The sequence below is a fragment of the Protomyctophum parallelum genome, assembly GCF_964188405.1.
Source record: "Protomyctophum parallelum genome assembly, chromosome: 19".
In the NCBI taxonomy this organism is placed as follows: domain Eukaryota; kingdom Metazoa; phylum Chordata; class Actinopteri; order Myctophiformes; family Myctophidae; genus Protomyctophum; species Protomyctophum parallelum.
Window position 1 is genome coordinate 36,971,089 of NC_139717.1, and position 21,096 is coordinate 36,992,184.

The 21,096-nt window shown below is 42.3% G+C and overlaps 1 protein-coding gene across 5 annotated transcripts in view; it reads right to left on the minus strand.

Annotated features, from left to right (window-relative positions):
* Positions 1–407: 407 nt before the first annotated feature.
* Positions 408–21,096, minus strand: part of fndc1 (fibronectin type III domain containing 1) — a 48,031-nt gene continuing 27,342 nt past the window's right edge. For all 5 annotated transcript variants that reach the window (XM_083790751.1, XM_083790750.1, XM_083790748.1 and 2 more), the window contains 8 exons: positions 20,824–21,018; positions 15,288–15,515; positions 10,837–10,945; positions 4,615–4,694; positions 3,999–4,028; positions 1,796–1,957; positions 1,579–1,701; positions 408–1,365 (listed from right to left, as the gene is read on the minus strand). In XM_083790751.1, the coding sequence (XP_083646877.1) occupies positions 1,250–1,365; positions 1,579–1,701; positions 1,796–1,957; positions 3,999–4,028; positions 4,615–4,694; positions 10,837–10,945; positions 15,288–15,515; positions 20,824–21,018 (1,043 nt within the window). In that variant the 3' untranslated portion in view covers positions 408–1,249. The remainder of the gene's footprint in view (positions 1,366–1,578; positions 1,702–1,795; positions 1,958–3,998; positions 4,029–4,614; positions 4,695–10,836; positions 10,946–15,287; positions 15,516–20,823; positions 21,019–21,096) is intronic.

Below are 21,096 nucleotides of genomic sequence, written 5' to 3' on the forward strand. Positions count from 1 at the left end.
GAACAGCAATGTCCGTGTGTGTTCACCTATGTGTTCACCTATGTGTTGGTTAAAGAGCACCAGTATAATGAGTACCAGTAGGGGCGCTGTTGTGCAGAAACAGAGAGAGGGATCACTGTTGCCTGCTAATGAGAGAGAGAGAGGGGGGGGGGGGGACATGTTGTACGTCACATTGCAAAAACATCATATCTGCAAGCTCGCAACATGTAACAACACGATGCGTTTTGAACTAGAATAGGGATGGTATAGGGTTGTTTGTTTGAGAATATCTTCTCATGTTTTCTCATTCTCTCTCGTTCCTGCATCATGACTTTCTTTCCCCATTGGTTTGAGCAAAATATTGAAGGTTAATGCAGAAAGCAATGTGGCTGGATGAATATCATATGATTCATGTTTTACGATTCCTGTAGTTTCCATAGCAAACCTTTATTCAATTCTCCAGCAGTTCCTGAGCAAATAGTTAGTTTTTTTTTAAATTCTTCGTATACATACAACATAACTTTTAATAGGATCTCGTAAATACCAAGGATACAAAAAACAAAACCAAAAATATGTTCATGTACACAAATAAAACAGAAAAAGTAATTGTCAAAAGCCATTACATTACATTAAGATTCAAAACAAATCTCTTGATCAATACTTAACACACTTGTACACATCTTAGGTTTCCTTGTGAACGGATTTGGTTTTCAGTTTGTGCTTTGGTCCAATGCTGCCAGTTGACTGCAGGTGCATTTTGAAGAGATAAATAATGCTGGTTCTGGGACAACTCTCTGGAATACGTGGGAATTCAATGTATGGACACTTTACAATCCGGGAGGCAAGAGTTAAGGATGATTTATAATGTGTGCCGTTGTCATACACTGAAAATAGCCAATCTACAAGCTCACAACATGTCGCAGCACGAGGTGTTATGAGCTTGTAGACCTTCGTTCTTTTTTAAATGCATGACGCAGTGCACAACCAAGTATAACTCGGGCTTTAAACTAAGCAGAGCACACATGCTTCAATTTTTCCCCTCATATACAGACAGCTTTATGTAAAAAGTGCGTTTTGAGTTATTAGTGTGGTTTAGAACTACTATATTCTCTGCCTCTGAAGCCATTTGCGTGTTGTTAACTGTTGTTGTGGCTATTGTTGTGGTTAGCAACAGTCCGTTTCTAGGGGTGGGGACCATCGACTGCATCAAGGCCCTGCAGCAGGATGTAGTTGGTTGCCCGCGGTAACAACCCCTCCTCTTCCCCGTGTGTTACCACTTCCCAGGGATGGGAACCCCGCACTCGTACCAGCCCACAAAAGGATGGGGCGTGCGTCTGCCGATAGTTCCAAATGTCACTGGCTCCTGTCTGTGATATCGGTGATATCCTAGAGAATGAAACGCACCAAAGTTGACATCCATCCGTTTCACAAAATGGGAGCACTCACTGTGTGACACTGCATGTCATTTATCAGTAGAAAAGTTATTTTCTCAGATTCTGAGTTACTTTCTGTGGGCTACCCTTGTCAGAATAACAAATGAAATGGTAGAAATGTACATTACCTAGATAGAAACAACTAGCTAAAGTATATTATATTTACCTTGTGCTGTGGGCAGATTATTTGAGAGGTAGACAGGGTCTGTCCTTCCATCCAGATAGGAGTCTACGAACTGACAGTGGTCTTCTCCCTGGCCAAATGTGTCTCCTATGCTGTAGAAGGGATCTGTAGGAGAGAGAGGGAGGGTCATGAGCAATCTCTACCAAATGTAAAATTTGGCATTGTAGGTACGTAAAGTGATCAAGGTACAGTAGGTTACCCCTAAGACTGTCTCCCATGAAAATCTTGTATCGGAGCGAGTTGCACAGAACCACTCCCACAAACTTCCTGTACCAGGTGCGCTTCACGTACTGGCTGCCTTTACAGGCACTGTGAGCGTGGTTGAACTTGAAGGTGAAGGGGATCCAGATTGGCTCTCCACCTGTGGAGGGCGCAAGTCAAAGAGAACACGCTTTGACATTTTAGTCCAGCAAGGAGAGAGCAGGTGGCTTTGCAACACACTTGGCATTGACTGTAGTGGGCAGAGATCCTGTGTCCCTTTCCATTGTATTATATTGCCATATAATGATATGGTAATATAAAATAATGGAATATTATCCCATTATATTACCATACATATTCCATTATATTTTATGTACCAGACATTGAGACGTATGGTAAGATTTCCTCTGTGTTTAATGGATTTACTACAGTAAATGGAAATGGTGAGAATTAACCTTATAACAGCATTGACCGTTGAGTTAAAAGGCGTGCATACAGTGTTGGAATGGAAAGATGGAGAAGTCCCAGTCCTGCAGAGCGGGGCCGATGAAGGACGCCAAGTGGGAGGGTGGACATCGGTGCAAGAGACCAGTCACCAGCCACTTGAAACCTTCACATGTAGTTTAAGACATGCTTGTATGTTTGTTCGTTTTGTTTCCCAAATAGGGCAGTTTCCCAAATACTCTCCTGAAACACTGATTAGACAGGAAATGGAATGTGAAAAAACTTAAGTGCTAGTTTAGTATGTGCCAAGGTGACTTATATGCATTTGTTTCTATGATTTAACTCAAGGCCATGCTGTGTTTCTGTGTCAGGTCCGAACATGAATCAGGAACCCGTTTAAACAGTCCAGGGGAAAGAACTGAATCTCGGCATCTCTGGGATTAAATTTGATTATTCTCCTTTTTAATAAATATTCGTGCCAATAGAGCATCGCAGTCCCACCCCTTGAGAGACCCGGAAAATAAATCCCCGTTCATTTTCCTCATAGACTTTTCAGAAAGTATTTAAAGACGTTTACGCCACGGACAAAGCCAACTCTTGTTGTGACAAATCATGACAACAAACACAATTTTTCGGGCCAAACAAAGAATTAGAAAGTAGAAAAAAACGGCAGGTTTTAACAATTTTTTTCTTTTTCTTTTTTGTAATTATTTGTTTGGTCCAAAATATTGTGTGTGTTGTCATGATTTGTCACGGCAAGAGTTGGCTTCGTACGACGCTTAAAAGGTCTTTAAATAAATACGTTTTGAAATTTCTATGGGAAAAATGCATTGAGATTCATTTCCTGGGCCTGGTGTCGTCATAAAAGGGGGCGGGACTGCGACGCTCTATAAGCAGCACACTGTGGCAAGGTTGAGTGATGGTCCTCGTTTTGCGGTAGTGGGAAGATAAGTGTAGGTGAGTGAGTGCTGAGCCGCGTGTTAATAATAATAATAATAATAATAATAAACTTTATTTATATAGCACCTTTCATACATAAATGCAACTCAAAGTGCTTATAGTGGAGGGTGGCTGTGTTTTTCCTCCAACATCTGTGCCAGGTTATAAAGAAAAACAAAACCCAGTGAAGGAGAAAAGGAAACTACATTTATTTTGTATTTTTGCTATAGCCTGCCATGAAACTACCCATGTTGACAATTACACCGTTTCAAGCGTCAACATAGTTGAATGGTGAGAAAGTAAGGCTTTCGTAATGCTACCAAGCATGGCCGAATGAATAACATTCACAGCATGTTACAAATTACTCTCTCCTGCTGCACTGTTAGTACAATGATAGGCCTTGTGAATGGCACTCAATGATGCATGCAACCTAACATATCCAGAGAGATGCTCCTCCCCAGCCATGCAGTAAATCACCTAAATACACTGTTCATGCACCGTAGCGCCCCAAGGGCTGCTAAAGATGGCTGCGAGAAACGAGACAGAGAATTTTTCCCACATCCATATCTCATTCTCAAATACTCACCAGAGCTCTAAAAACACAGTACACTGTAAAACACTCAGTGTTGAACTAACACTGAGGATTTTACTGTGTTGCGCAATTCTACTGTGGCACAGCTTTTAGCCACAGAAACCTTCCATGTGTAATATTTCATGGTTGACTCTTCATAATCCCAGCTTGGCATTAGTAAAGCAAAAGGCATGTTGACCTTAAATGAGAGATGATGTTGAGAGAGTACTGTATGTACTGTACTTACCAGGTGGTCTCTCAATGAGCAGTGGATCATCTGAAAGCAAGACAGAGAGGATTGTATAAAACAGGGGTACCCATAAGGTATATTGCGATCTACCAGATCACAAAGAAAGGCTGTGCAGGTAGACCACATGACATGCCCCTAAATATATGTATAATTTAAATATAAAAACAACTATTTTTGGCATCTGACACTTGAATTAAGGTGACTTAATTTATTAACATCAAAAAGGGCCTGTCAGCTCAAACCCACAATGCAATAATTGTTTTCAAGTGTTGTGCACAAACATCAGTAACATTACAAAGTTCTGTAAAATAAATCTACCAATTCCATTTTCCGCCTCTATTTCCCATTCCAGGTGTGTTTGTCACACCAGCGCCACTATTCCAAACAAAGCACCCTCAGGTAATTTTTTTTAAAGCTAATTATTTTTCAGCAAGGCGATTATATTTTTTGGTGGTTAGATCTAGTTGAGCTGGTCATTTTAAACGTAGCTCTAAAGTAAAAAAAAGTGTGGACACCCTGGTATAAACTGTTGACGTGTTGTGACTGCAGCTTTTCATCATATGTGTGTGTAAAATGACTATAGTTACGTTTTGCAATGGTACTGTATACACACCTGATTCCGTAACATAGGTGAGTGTGTCGCTGACTGGGCCCAAACCGAACACATTCTTTGCCTGCACTTTGAAGTAGTACCTGTGTAAAAAACAAAGCATGTCATTAAATATTTTAATGAGACATTTAGCTGTTAAAGTGTCATTCTGCCAGTTTTGTTGTGACTGGGTCAGCCGGTGAGCAAAATGTTAATGACCATAGCAGATGACGGGACATACTTTTAAGTCTGTTTGATTTAAGACAAGTCTGGCCATTATGTCCTCATGAACACAAAGTGAGCAAAGTGCAATAAAATGGTCATTTGGCACATGTTGAAGCTAGTTGTTGGGAGTAGAGGGACGACGGAAAAAGAGACATCTTGCGAAGCCAGGGGAGATTAAAAGATGGGAAGGGGGATGAAAATGAAAGACAGAAGAGAGTGTGTGCGTGTGTGCGTGCGTACGGGTGTTAGACATGAGGTAGGAACTTCACACTGAAGGCTTCACTCTCCTAACTGCAGAGCAGAACAGTCTGGCAGTGAGCTCACTTTGTCTCAGTGAAACCCTGCGGTGGATTCATAAAATCCCATCAGATTAAAAACAACACCAGCAGTGACGACACAAAGACTTTGCAAACTTTTCCACAGTGGCTTCCTCGTGTGTGTGTGTGTGTGTGTGTGTGTGTGCGGTGTGTGCGCATACTTAAAAAATGTACATAAAATGTGTGCACTGTACGTGTTTGTAACGCTTTTAGTCTTTCCGACCACTCAAATGCACTTTTTACATCACCTCTTCACATACACACACACACGCGCGCACACACACACACACACACACACACACACACTGCAAAGACAGAACACTGTTATAGACACTACACACACAACAAACACTAACCTGCTCAGGGTTCAGTGTCTTGCTAAAGGACACTTCCAACACTTATCCAGGAGCCCTGCCGGCCCCACTAACGCGTGTGTGCGTGTCCTGTGCTCTGCGGGGGTGCGGGGTCGCATACAGTGAGTTCATGGTTTGTTAATTTCTACCCAAACCAGACCTGGATCGAAACACTGTAGCCATGTTAACCCCTGACCAAGATGTATAAATCACCAGAGGAAGAGAGTGCATTGGCACTAAGAGAAGGCTAAAGACCAAATGGGGTGGGAAATGTGGATGGGGAATAAACCCAGGAGGCAGAAAAATCATCTATCAGGATTCAGGAGACCCCAAGGGGAGGTAAACGCCCATAGAAAGGATGTGTCATTCACTGCTTTGAATTTGTTGAATGATGTGTTATTGTTTTTCTTTCTACTAGGTTGATGAATTTAATACACTTCCCAGGACACACATAATTCCCAGGACTTTTTGTGTTGTCCTTTTAGCCTTTTATGTCCGACTGTACCTCGTTCTGTTTACATTTCGGACTAATGAAGTATCCAATCAATCATGAACCAGAGACGATAAAACTACTCCAGTCTATGCCACTTAAACCAAAAACAATAACATAAAACTAATCTTCAATATCTCCCCTTTGGGGTGAAAAGCTACTGTATACAGTAACTGTACACACTACTCTACAACACACTGTAGGTTAACTGCAGCGCTTCCACCCAAGCCCAGCTTGGCTGGATTACATGGCCTTCAGTAGGTGTTTCACCATGGAGTCATCAGGGAAGACAAATGGAGAGCCTGGAGTTGTACGATTCCCCACATGCGGAAAGACTGAAATGTATACATGTCTTCAATTAGGCACAAGCAGCCGAACCAACACAGTTACGTCGGTCACTGGCATACTTGGGAACGATGCAAGTTGGCAAAGCGTGTGTAAAATTTGGCGAAGGGTTTTCGAGTTACGTGAATTACAGACGTACAAACGAGACGTGGTGCGTTTATCCCTCCCCTAAAAATTATCATCAGGTACTAATTTTCAAAAAAGTGTACAGAAAGTGTTAAAACTATGTTTTTATGTGGCCACACCCACCAGTTCATAAAGTATGCCTGCTTTTCAGGTGGCCGGTGATCCACCTGAACTGAAGCCGCACCCACAGCTGTTGCTGTATGATAAAGGGGCAGGGGTTAGGGAACGGGTTGATATTGTGACGTCACTAACGTGGTGTATTTCAATTGGGCCTTCGAAAGGCTTTCAGCTTTCAGGAAGAAACCAAAAATACACAGGGAAGACATATTTCAATATTCTAACCACACCTGGGGGTCTATTAGAACAATGTCAACTCCATAGACACATACAAAACAGAAAAGGTACAAAAATCATGGCACTTCATCTTTACATTTTCATGATACTGATGTGGGTAAATGTGCAGGAATGCATATGTGTGCAAGCGCGTACCAAAATAAAAAAGTCACATGGTCAGATGGAACACGTGCATTGTACTGCATGTTGTGTTTCAGCCGTGAAAAGTTATGGATATCGCAGGATCTGGACGCCAGAAGCCAGAAGCCCCCTCCATCATCTGAGGGAAATGTCTGGACGGCCCCATAAACCACGCTCAACCGTAACCAGGAGCGACACGCTACCTTGGACACGAATCGGCTGCCACGGAGGGAAACCTTTTCAGACACTTCAAACAATCAGACAAATCTCGCCCTCATCCACCAACACACGCTGACATGTCAGACCTCTACGGTTTGTGTTTGTTTTCTGCAGTCATAGATACGACAATCAACTCGCCTATCGCAGCTCAGACTGACCCATAATGCCCACGGCTGACACAAACACAGTTGATTGTTTTTGGATGGAGGCGCCTGCACATCTGCACCAAGTTAACAGGTTTCAGTTGATAAAACAGCAGCCTGGAGGCAGACATTATGCAAATAGTTCCTTGCACTTTGTGTACATCTGCAGTTGCACTTCTGTTTGCAGTTAAAGCTCGCTGGGCTTCATGGCAGCCATACAGTAAAGTGTCAGTGGTGCATACGCCTGACGTGTCTTGCATACTGCTGCTGCTACCATGGTAATTGCACTGTCACGCAATGCATGCATGCAGTTGTGATATGATGCCATATGATTGATATCATTTCAAAACGGATCTAAATAAATTAAAAAATACTATTCCTGGAGAAACGGTGTGGGGCCTAGTAGCTCGCTACTTGATGCTGATGTATTTTGACTCACAAGACATGACATCACTATGCTTTCATTCATTTACGTGACCGTGCAGGTATGTTTCCGTGTCCCATGATGTGATCATGATGTGATGAAGATATGTACCAATGCCAGGGTATAATTGGTTTACGATGGTGACGTAATGATGATATGTTTCAGTGTCGGGTGGATTAAAGGGACATACGCATCAAATGACCCGAGTAACAACAGTATACCACTAATCGACTCACAAATTACATATACATATATACATAGCGGCATGTCCTTTAATCACGTCATAATGTTCATCACGTCATATGCTGCTACGGGACATACGCATCAAACGACCCGAGTAACCACAGTATACCGCTAATCAACTTACACATTACATACATATATACATAGAGGCATTTCCTTTATTTTTCTTTGAGAAACTACAAGTGGATCCTGGACACTTCTAAATCGATGGGACTGTATTTCTTTTATAGATAGAAGCTTTTATATACTTCAAAATACTACTTTTTACCTCAAAAAGCTAGCAAATGGCTAAACCTAATAATTAAATATTGCAAAAGTTCTTTCATAGAGAGGCTGAGATGTGAAAGTTTGTAGCTGTTGACAGTACTTGCACGCTCTGCTTGCGCACTAATAGGCCATTTATGGCCTACTTGGGTGCAACAAGCAAGTAGGCACTCGACAGATTGCAGTTCTAGTTCAAAACTGCTTTTTGTTAAATAGTAAGAAGTATTAGTTGTAGTACAACGGTTAGGTACTTATAAGCTATTCATTTCAACCTATACCTTTTCGGTCGTCCTAAAATGCTGGTGAGTCGGGTTAGCCAATCAGGGACTTATAGCGGCACAGGTTTGTGAAGCCGGCGGTTTGTGTAGACCAATCAGGGAAGCTGATGCTTACAATCTCCTGAACACACAGATACTTTGTGTGTTCTCTCCTCTGAGAACGCACAGTTCTCGGAAACGGTTGGTCCGCTTTTCTCTGTTTCTCTCACTCTGTCTGTCTCCCATTTTATCTACATGGTGAGAATGATTCCAATGTGTAACATTAATTATTTTTGCACAGAAAGAGTTATGGGATGTCAGAAGAACATAGTGGTGTTCTGTGTAGTTTTTGATGCATTGACATTTACTGTATTTAGATAGAGCCACATTATTCTAAGTACAGTACGTATGCACTTGCATTCCAAGGGCTTTGATTCACGTAATATCATAAGATGGCCTGGTACCTACAAAGTACTTACATTGTAAAGTAGGTGACCAACATGCATGCTAATGCATCAGCACACACAGCGAACATAGTCTACATAATGGTTAGCATGGGGTAACTTTGAATCATCTCAGAATCACCATAGTATGCTAAGAGAAGACATTTCTCAAATCCTTTGTTGATCAAGGATTGTATTTGTCTATATACGGTCTAATAGCACACCAATTAGCATAATATAGCATAATAACTGAGCCTGACACCAATTGGCATAATATACGCATGATAAATGAGTCTCTATTTGTACTCCCAGGTCTCAAACAAAAGGCATTTAACAGAAAAGCGGTAAACATAACATGACGTTGGAACCGGCTACAAACTCATAACATTTGCAGTTTTCTCTTGGGTCCACTTGAGCTGTTTCCATACACTTGTTTTGAAAGCTATGACCCACAACTCCTGAGACGTGGTTTTGGAGTGTTGGACTGAAGCAGCTTGTGTGTGTGTGTGTGTGTGTGTGTGTGTGTGTGTGTGTGTGTGTGTGTGCGTGCATCAAAACAGGTCGGCAGTATTTTCTTTAATGCTCCTTGTGCGTAGCCAGGATCTCAACGGCACTTCTCAGCGAGTCACATTTTGGGTCGGATTGCGTCTGTTTCTTAACCTGCCTCCATTTAACCAGGGCTGATTTACTGCACTCTGCTGGCTTTCCATACTCTTATATAAGCCTAGCCTTGTCTGAATCCAGCTCAGCCCTGATTAACATCAGTCTAACCTGATACCAGCACTAAACAGAAACACACGCACACACACACACACACACACACACACACACACACACACACACACACACACACACACACACACACACACACACACACACACACACACACACATACTTGCACATACATACATTATACATTATTTTAAACACATGTATGCAGACAAGCATGCACATCACACATACACAATTGCATGTTCCGCAACTAATAGGATGAAGCGATAATGGTGTAAACATTTCCCAAGCACAAATAAACAATCCACAAGCAACACAGGCAAGCACCGGCTGCAGTACAGACAGACACACCCACCATAGACATTACGCATGTGTAAAACATCCTGTAAACAAGCATCCAACCTCTTTGGCTGTTGTGAATTATTGTTATTATTGTTCTGTGTCCGGTATGTGCTTGCATGCAGGCAGCAGGCAACTTTCTGCTGAATGTAGTGTACAAAGTTAACTCGCGCACAGATTCACAAGTTCACATCCTATGTGTGCGTATGCACAACGCATGGCAATACACACACACACACAGATTTGGACAAAAGCATATAGCCTATACAAGTTGATAGCGTTATATTTCCCGAGGACCTTCCGCTCATTTCCACTGACTGCATTCATTTCCAAACCCAGACTTTAACCCTCACTACAACATGCGACACCCAGCCACTTTCCCACAGGACGCACACAGGCAACAATATGACATATACAATACATCATTGCTGCTATGGTCAGCACAAGCAGACTGCCAAGCGGCAAAATGTTTCTTTATATTAGCAGCCATCTTTGTTTGTAGTATCATCCTGGCTTTAGTATCAATGTTTTTATTTACCCTATATAAATCATGTAAGATACAACTTGGAGAAATCAAGCAAATCAAGTTATTTAGTGTATTTGGATATGAAGGTGAGGAACTGCAATAGAAGACCACGCACGCACGCACGCACGCACACATACAAGCTTGGACTTTACCAGGTATGCCACCTGGTGGCTAATGAACCAAATACAAATCTCAGAAGTTGAAGGAGAAGGACCCACTTTTAGGCCAGTGCAATAGAGCATGCTTTTGCCTTTTTTATACCTTACCCATTTTAACCACATACATACATACGCACGCAGCCACGCACGCACGCACGCACAAGTTACCTGGAGTTGGGCTTGAGGTTCTCCACAGCCAGGTGTGTCCCACTAGATGGTCCGGTGTTCCATCTGTTGTTGATGACATCATCATATGAAGCACTGTAGACCACGTAGCCTGTAGGACGCAATGCAGGGCAAAAGGTCAAAGTTTAACACTTTCAATAGAAACTATCAATCAATCAATAATAACAATTAACTCGGATCTCATCATCTCTGCCTGTATTTAGGACTTAAAGTACAGAATTTGTTCTTAAATGGAAGTGAGTAGTGTTTCTTTTGAAGTCAACAAGTCATGCAAAACAGTGTGTAAATGATAATGTTAACCTACAGTACTGTATAAATGGAAGTTGAATTTCCATTCCAAGACCAAGACCCAATGTCAGTTACCTAAACAAAACATCAACATCCGTAAAGGTATTATTTTGTCAAAGGGCCCATTTTTGTATTAAAGCTGGTGTCATCAATCATTATGACAGTGTATGCGTGATTCTTTCCTAATAGCAGCTATTCAATTTTGGATCAAATCTCTTCAATTAAACACATTGCGTCTGATTAGAAAGACAAAGAGCAAAGAGAAAATAATAGAACTAGAATTCATTGTGAGGGAAAGGTTATGGAAATGAGGAATTGTCTTCCAGGAGATGTGAAGGAATGGAGGTCATTTTCAGTTAAACAGTGAAGAGTAATATTGCAGCCCTGGTTATTTTCTATAGTCTATAGTCTATAGTCTTCCAGATTGCTGTCCTTCACCTCCTGTTTTCTCTGCCTCTGGCTAATGCTCAGACGCCTGCGAGTGTCATGAGGTCATGGCAGCCTTCGATCATTCCTCTCAGCCAATGGCAGCCAGCGCTGCCACACGCCAAACTATATCAAATTGTTCTTATTGGACAGTTAAGGGTCTCCTATTTTTGCTGGAGCCATGCCAACACAGCTGGCTGCAGGAAAGAGACAAGGGAAATAGTAGTGTAGACACTTTTCTGGTTTACTTACTCTCTCTCTCTCGCTCTCTCTCTCTCTCTCTTTGTTTTTCATTCCTTCTCTGTTGCTGACATTTTGAGGTGAACTGCTGCAGTTTCTGAGCTACTGGTGTTTGCTGTATGCCTCTTGTTCACTTTCTATTCAATTGTATCTTTTTGTATGCCTGTCTGTCTGCCTATTCATTGGTCTAATGTGTCTGTCCATCCGTCCGTCCAGTCATCCAACCATCGATCCGTCCAATGGCGGCCACACCCACCATCTATCCATCCACTGATCATTGCTGGCTACAGAGAAGTGATGCCTCTTGCCTCTACTTAATACTTTGGCCAGTTGTTCACAACAAACACAGAGCAGACATGGGATAGGGCTGCAGAGAGGGATAACTTCAACATCTGGAAAACCGCATAGACGATGAGAAATGACACAGATGGAGAGAGAAAATGAGAGAGAGGGATTACAGAAAAAGGCCATTCTTTCAGTAGGCAAGAAATCTATTAGTATTTGGTTTCATTATGGTCTCTAAAACCCAGTGAGCAGGTAAAAACAAATCTGGGTATAATTATGGATTCTGAATGATCTTCATATCCCAAATCATATTGGTAACATTACTAGGACAGCTTTATCATTTTAAAAGTCTCCAAAATCACTTATCCACTTAAACCCTATATACTGCTATCTCCTGAAAATAGCTGATCCACAAGTTGCAAGCTTGTAGAATATGCTATCTTTGCCCGAATGTTCACCTGTGGCTGTGACGTGACGTGCCCAGATTAGGGATGATAGGGTTCATATGGTTAAAGAATGAAGTCTAAGTCTGTCTCAGAAACTGGTCCATGCATTTGTCTCTACCATTTATTTTTGCTGGAAAGCTCTGGCTCGTTCATTCAAAACAACTGCAGCCAAAGTAATCACTGGGATGAGCTGTGATGATCTCTGATACAACTGATCCAGAATGATGCGGCACGCCCAGCCTTCAAATCTCCCTAAATATTTACATCTTCCTCTCTCTTCTCTGTGTTCCCCTCACTGGCTTCCGCTGCCTGCATTCATTTTAAAACACTGCTGAAGGACACCCCCCCCCCCCCCCCCCCAATATATGCCCCTTCCCGTACACTAACACAGGACATCTGCCCCCCCCCCTCCTATACTACCCTGGCCAATGCTCCAAGCATCCTGGACTAGAAATGTAGAGATGAGACATGGATAAAATACCAGTCAATAATGCCAGCCAGTGTAAATAAGCATGTGGTCTTTTGGTCAGCACTCAGCACATAAGACTTCAGAGCACTCGTCTTAAAGGACTGTTCTGCTGTCAATTCACATCATCGTCTGTTCACATGTTTACGTTTTTACTCAAGTCTTTCAAACTTTCCTGAGCTTAAATGAATAACTGAATAATGTTGGCCAACATAACATAACATCATTGAAATGAACAGAATACAGTGGCTTTGGATAATGGTCAGCAGCCTAATTCAGCTTCAGCCATATATCATTCATACATTTGACATGGCTTTTTAAAATGTATTATTATTATTGTTAGTTTGCTAAAAAGAATTGCGTTGTTAATTAGTCATGGATGTTTGAATTGTGTTGGATTACCAGTAGGCTATCTATAGTATTTTTCAAGTCCTTGCACTCCTTGCATTCCTGTTTCCCTGCATTCCTTGTATCACTTCTTGGCGTTCTTGCTGCCTATTTATATATAATAGATGCAATATTTATATTATGCAGATGTATGTGTTGGTTACTTGTTCATATAGGTTCGATGCCTGGCCCAGGTTAGATTCCCAGCCCCGGCAATGTGTCGATGTGTCCCTGAGCAAGATCCTTAACCTCTAACATCTCCTCCCCCAATTTCCCCAACAGGATCAAATAAATTTAGGTCTAAATGAATGAATTAATATTTCTCTCTATTATTTAGATAGATATATACAGTACGGTATGCTTGTCCACAAATTCTAAGAATGTAATTTCATATTTACGGTAGATGATGTTGATTAGACAGATCCTAATTACTGTACTTTGTAGCACTAAAATGTGTGCTTCATTCTATTTACTTGTTTTTTGACTACGGTTTCTACCACTTATTCTGATCTTGCACTTTCACTCTGGATAAGAGCATCTGCTACATGCTTAAATTGCAAATTGTATGACATCACGTAAACCATTACTGAAGACATTACTCCTACTTAGATCACTTTATTGGCTCACTATATGGAAGACAGACCTTATTTTCATGGCACTTATGGGTGGCACACTGGTAAAGTTGTTTTGTTTTGCATCCGGCAAGGGGTTTAAATTGACCACGGTTACAGGCAGATTGGCCTGCACCTGAACATGACTCAACTGGCCATGTTCAGGGGAGAGAAGCCATTACATGCCATTTCTTTTTTTGACAGGGGAAGTGAAGTCGAAGAAAATAAATCAATGGCTTAGGTCCTTACCCTACCCCCGACTCTAATTTATAAAACTGTACAAGTTACCGCTGTGACAAACAGACAAAGTGAGCATGAACCAACAATGATGGCGATAAATGTGGATCAACATTGCCAGTAATTCTTAGTTTGGTTAGGTGGGTTTTTGTCATATCATAACAATGGACTCGTATAGGTCCTCAACAGTCTATTTATCCATTTGTAATGGAACCATTTTAACACAGTCAACCCTGACAATCCTGACAAAATAACAGTTTATGTGAAGAATGCAACAACAATTTTGAAAGAAAGTGTGAGAGGCAGATAAATGCCCAAGGCAGAGGAGAGCAGATGGAAAGAGAGAGCTGGAGAAAAAGGCATGTGACAGAGTAAAGGATTAGGCCATCTATCTGTTTTAGACATCAGAGGATGGAGCAGAACAGAGCGCAGCGCAACCGGGAGCCTATGCTGTCACGCCAAAGACAACATGCCTCTCTCTCTAACTGCCTAGACCACTGTCTGATAGTCCACCACGCCGTACATTACACCATTATCCCCCCCTTCCCCCCCCCCCTTCACTGTACCTCTCTGGGTCGTTCTGGGTCAGTGGAGGTCTGTTATTTTTACTGGGAGCCTCTGAGGAGGCATTATGACCCATTCGGGTCATGTGCTCCAGGCATTCTATCTTTTGTCATGATTTATATGCAGTACTATTAGACTATTGGAGTGTGTTCCTAAAATCAGACTCGAGGGAGATTCATGCGACATGTTCCAGGTTTATGCATTGAGCTGCAACATTGATCGATTGATTTAGGAGGATATGGAAAGTTGATAACAACAGCATGAAGTCCTTGAATTGATTTAGAAATACTGTAGAACTGTGGTTCTCCAATGTCTTGATGCCAAGGACGCTGTCCCCCATCTAATAGTAAACCTGTTTTCAACTTTAATAGGGTTAAAGTGGTTGAACTGATTTCAATACTATATTGCTGCGGGCCCCCTGGACTCCTGGGGCTACCCAGACCCCACTTTCACAACCACTGCTGTAAAATACTGTTACCTTACCTGACACCATATCATCCTTCAGTGGAATGGCCCAGTCCAGAATGACAAAGGAGTGGCAGCCCTCCATGGCGACCACAGTGATGTTATGGGGCTTGTTCTTGGGCGGCGAGTTCTGGTTGCTGTCCTTCTCCATGAGGGTCTCCAAGATGTCCACCTGAAGGTATTCCAGAGCCTCCGTCAGGGAGCAGGGAGCACCTGGATCCTTCTGGATGTAGTTCAAATAGGGAGCTATAGTTCACAGAGGGAGAGAAGAACACATGTTGAAAGTCAACCTGTGCATCAGGTACCAAGGCTGACCTTATGAGTGAAATGACCCATTATGGACCCTGGGTTGAGACTGTACAGGGTTGTGTATTAAAGTTAAAGTCCCACTATTTGTCACATACATTACTTTATGCGAAATTTGTTCACAGCATTTGACCCATCTCATGGGTCAAATGCCCATCCTTTGTAGTTGATCTAACCCCCAAATCCAACCCTTGATGCTGCTGAGTGCCAAGCAGGGAGGCATTGTGTCCCATTTTTGAGCGGTGCCTAGCCACTCCAATACGCAGCTAAGTGTGTGTGTGTCCACCTATGAAAGTATACTGTATGTCCATTTCAGCACGGACAGCTGCAGTAGCACTCTGTGACCTGGGGTGGCACTGTTGGGCGGCTAGCACTGTGTGACCTAGGGTTTGCACTGTTGTAGTACAGGAGTTCAGTACAGTACCTATAAATAACAATAACAGTATAGTGTAAAATTGCTGCCAGGTGTCATAGGAATAATGTAAAAGCTCAATGAAGGTTATAAGTTATACATTCTTTCATCCTATTAAGGATAAAAGCACTATTTATTGCACAGAAGAATTATTGCACCGCTTTAGAGTTTAGAGCCTACTTTTTTTCTGTAACATAAACATACTTATCTTTTACCATTTTGTCAACTGCTTCCTTCCAAAGAGGATCAAACTGCAAGTAGTGACAAAATGAGATTTTTCATAAGCCTGTGCAATACATGACTGTATTTAGTCCAAAACACACAGTACTGTAGGTAACTGGCCCAATTAAATATCCCGTTGGACCTATTTAGTTTGTAATTCTTTCATTGGTGGTGTGCTCATAGACATTAAAAAAGAATAGATGCCTCGTTAGCCGCTGCCAAGTGGAAGTGCTGCACGCTGCGTCGCTGCCCAAGTGACGTTACTCATGCGACTCCTCTCGCTGTCACTCAAGTGACTACTGGCCAATCACAGCAAGTCTTTTCCAGGACTTATGTTACGCACGCGGAAGCTTGACAAGCTTCCGCTCATGCTTTGCAAGGAGTCTCTGGAAAATTGTGCCTTCAATTTTGACATGCGCCCCAGAGCCGGAAGAAGCGTCTGCCTTTTTATGTCTATGGGTGTGCTCACTGATTCACTCATTTTAACTCATAGGGGGCCCTGTAATTTAAGGCTGCTTTTTGTTCCCAGTCTGCCCCTGATTGCAATAATTACTTGCAGCTATTAAAACTTTTTCCTATTAAACGTGTGCTCCAGAGCACTCTTTCTGTCCGGTTTTATATTTCATGGGATCAGAATCCCAGCAGCACCTCCGTTTCCAATACATGTCAAAATGTTAAATGTCAATGTTAGAATATCACATTCTTTGAATATTCTTTTAATTACTTATTCAGATCCTTGACCTCAACACAATAAATCTAGATTATGTTTTTCTGTGGCAAAGATCGTTTCCTTTTTTCTCAATATCGAGGCCAAGAAATGAATTCCCATTTTCCATTCATGTGGAAGTTATTGCTGGTCTATTGTGAGTCGTATTACCATACTTGCATACAAAAAACCTGAAGGATGTGATTCAGAAGTTATTGCCGGTCTAGTGTGAATACATTTTTTTTAATGAAAGCTGTGAATCAGGGCAAACTGAACTGCGGTTCATATTGACCATATTGACGTGATGGTCATTTAGCTCATACATCATACTCTGTGGGGGGTGGAAAAAGCCACAAGGATGGGGGTCAGTATCCTGTCTTCTTCTGCCTTCTCCCTTTTTCTCCTCTTTTCCCTGCTGTCTCTCTTCTTGCCATTTGTTCCCCCATGTCCTTGGGAAGGCCAGCTGCATCTACAGCTGCGAATACTTCCCAGATATTCCACAATTCCCAGGCTAACTGGGATTTGGAGGGGAAGCAGCACAGGGGTCTGGACGTGCGCCCGTCTACCTGAAAATCTGTCCCTCGGCACGGGCCAACAGGCTAACAACAACACGTGTCACTGTCTACACATTGACGCGCAGTCGCGCATGCTCTGTTTGTCTGGTACGTTACCCACAACTACTGTATGTGATGTATATACACGCGGATTCCCTCCTCCATTCATGTGATGATGTACATCTGTCTGCATGCTGTGGGGATTATTTTATGCACACGTCTGTCCATGACTGTATATTTCCGCGTGTCTGTGTCGTATTGTATTCACACATCCATGTGTGCTTGACCGTGATCTTTGTGGATTTATGGCTAGATATATGGTTTTATGATGAGCCCTCAGTCCTGGAAGCCCCACATGTGTGCATGGATTCTGCCTCTTTGATTTCTTTTTTAAATGCTGCCATCCACATCCACAGTGTGTCTTAGTCCACTGCCAGCTTTGGATGATACGGTCAGAGCGTATAACAGACCCATTTCCTTTTCTGAAACAAGGACGCACGATTCCCACAGTATGATTTGTTTGAAATGCCCAGTGTGTCAAAATCACTTTATTTAATACATTTAAACAAATCCCTGACTGAGCAAGGTTTCCTCATTGTTGAAAATGAATGACATGATTTGCAAACATTTGGCTTTTCGTGGCTGAGCGAAGATGGATAAAGAAAGAGGGCAGTCAGTCATATCCAGAAGCTAATGGAAACCACTGCCTTTCCAGGTGGAAAAAAGAAGAAAAAAAGCCTGGGTTTTAGGCTCTGTGCGTTTTCATAAGGTACAGTAACTGGACTCAATAATATAATGGATTTACAGTCAAGTATAACCCTCTGGACTGGAGTGTTATTACTCGATAGTAGGCTATATTTACTTGAGTGGCAGCAAGAGACATGGAGGAGTCGCATGAGTGACGTCACTTGGGCAGCGACGCAGCGTGCCTTCAGCACTCTTCCTGTGCACTTCCACCCCCACAGGCCACAGTGCGTTATAATGTACTGTACAGTACAACTAAATTCAACTATAGAACGTACTGTACAAGGATGGTTATTTTGATCAGAGTTTCACTGTTATCTCTAGTCTATATGTACCTACAGTACATAGACAATGAATGAATTCTGGACCAAATTCAGGCCAAATTATGTCTAATAATAAAAATAATTCTTAGATTGGGGCCCTATCTGTGGCCTAATGCATATTAATTTGGAGACTTTAAAAGGTTGAGAATCACTGCTATAGTGAGAAATGCATTAGTGGGGACTTATATAGAGATAAGGTTGAAACAAGGTGAAGTGTTCATTTAACACAGAGCATGTCAGAGCTGCTAAGCACATTGAGCACATTGAGCCAACATGGAATCCTCTCTCTCTCTCTCTCTCTCTCTCTCCCTCTCCCTCCCTCTCCCCGCTGAGATCAGCACCCTTTAACTTTTTATTGTTCAGGCTAATCCTTGTTTGTTCCACCAAAAGGTTATGGATGTGGAGATGTACCGTAATAGGTTTCAGATGAGTTCAGCTGGCACTTTCTAATCATCAGACGGTTACTGTTTACCAAGATGGATGCCGGCCAGAGTAAAAGCTGTCGTCTTTCCACTGTAGCTACTGGCGCAGATAGTGCTGATGATAGTAACGATAATGGCACTTGATAGGGATACAGCTCCAAGTAGCCTAACCATGTTTAAAATCCTTTTACCAACATTTTATGTAAATGACACGGACAAGAATCACCATTGTAATCAAGAAAATTAAGCTAGGATTTGACAAACTCTGAGTGAAGCATCCAATTTGGCAGCTTCTCCCAATGGCGTGTAACTATATATGCTGGGAATAAGCCTCATCAGTTAGAAGACTAGAGACATTAATAGTTGTAGCTTGTAGGTTTAAAGAGGGGGGGGGGGGGGGGGGGGGGCTTGTAGGTGTTATTTTTGAACGCCTGGCTTTGATAAAAGGTGGCCCTCACTTCACACGAGTGTGATTTTTTATTATTATTATTATCTCAAGAGCATTTTCAGGTTGGCTCATGCAGCCAGATGAGGTGACAGAGGAGAGTGAGTATGGGCCAAAGCAAGCATATTAAAGCCTTAGTTACAAGACACAGCACAGCAGTAGTCTTTGGTTCACTGCTAAGAACGACTGGATGCTATGTCTCCTATTTAGCTCTCTGCTACTGTGGGCGCCTAATGTTCAAAAATGATCTTGATGGGTTTTTCATTTTTGTAATTACTCTATTTTTTGGCAAATTAAGTGGAATCAGCCATATTTGCGTACAGCAAGGTACCAGAGTGCTGAGTTGTCTTCCATTATGCATGCCTTCTGTCCAAGCGGAATGTTAGTTTTATATGGGCTCATGGCTCGTGACTCGTGTGGATGTAATAACACGCACCCTCCAGTCAGAAAGATCACACTTAAAAACACTATGTAAGCTGTCAGTAGATCTGCACAGTTATTGTGCTTGGCAAATGCACCGACTGATTCTGAAACACGGGCAGTGGTCGTGTGTGTCATATATTGTCATCCATGAGTGGGCCTGTTGCGATCACAGCGTTAATCCTATTGAATGCAACATAGACCAATACAATGATGGTATTTCCGTCACCTCGCGGTGGTTTCTCTTGGCTTCACTGTTATGCATGTAAATTATATGAGGCAGTCAAGTTCTGTGAATGTATTTATGAAGTGCAGCTGAGTGAGCCAAGATGATCGCGAGCCAGAATTCATTTTTCCTCTCCTCCGTTCCGTGAAAGAAAACAGAGCACACGTCAGCAGGCGGAATATTATTTATGATGCTGAGGCACACTTACATGTGCACGTGCACGGCACATACGTACATATACAGTATGTGCTGTATAATATCCTGGACATAGACATTAAACGCAAGAGATTTATGTATATCCATGTTATCTGAACATGGTGAGATAACTTCTGTCTCCCATTTTCTCACATTCTCCCTACCTCTTACCCCCCCTCCCCCTTATATTTGGTACTAAATCTTAAAGAGGGTTTCCACCAAAAATGTATTAACTAGGGAGGGAGAAGAGAGATTATTTTAATATAAGTTGAATCACGACTTACTATCGGGAGTTTAAATAATGCCTCTTCAAAGACATCCATCACAGATAATGGGCTCTGAGGGGTAATTCAGACTGCTGCTTTCTCCGCAACTTTGTAATACTTACTCAGTGCATTATACGATCGTATCCCGTGGCGGAAATAGCAGATCTATGTGTTGTGAGCTTAGAAGATTGGCTGTTTTTGTCATGCAACAAAGTATAGATCCTAGTCTTTGGTCTGAACTACAGTAGGCTTAAGGAAGTAATTGAACATGACAAGCACGCATGCACACAGGCAGTGAAAAAACATACAGTACCTGTGAACCGTTTCCTCCCCCCAAGGTCAAGCTCTGACGAGGGGCTGTTGTTGAAGGGCCTGGTGTCTGGTTCTGGGGTGGGGAGTCTGGGGACCTCTGTGGTGGTGGTGGCGGTGGTTGTAGTGGTGGTGCTGGTGGTGGTGGTGGTGGTGATGGCGGTTGTTGGCTGTAGGGTGGTCTGGACAGGGACCTCATCTAGCAACATCAAAGCCGTCAGTGAGGTAATGGCGCAAAAGAATTACACGCTTTACAATGCATAATTCAATAACACAC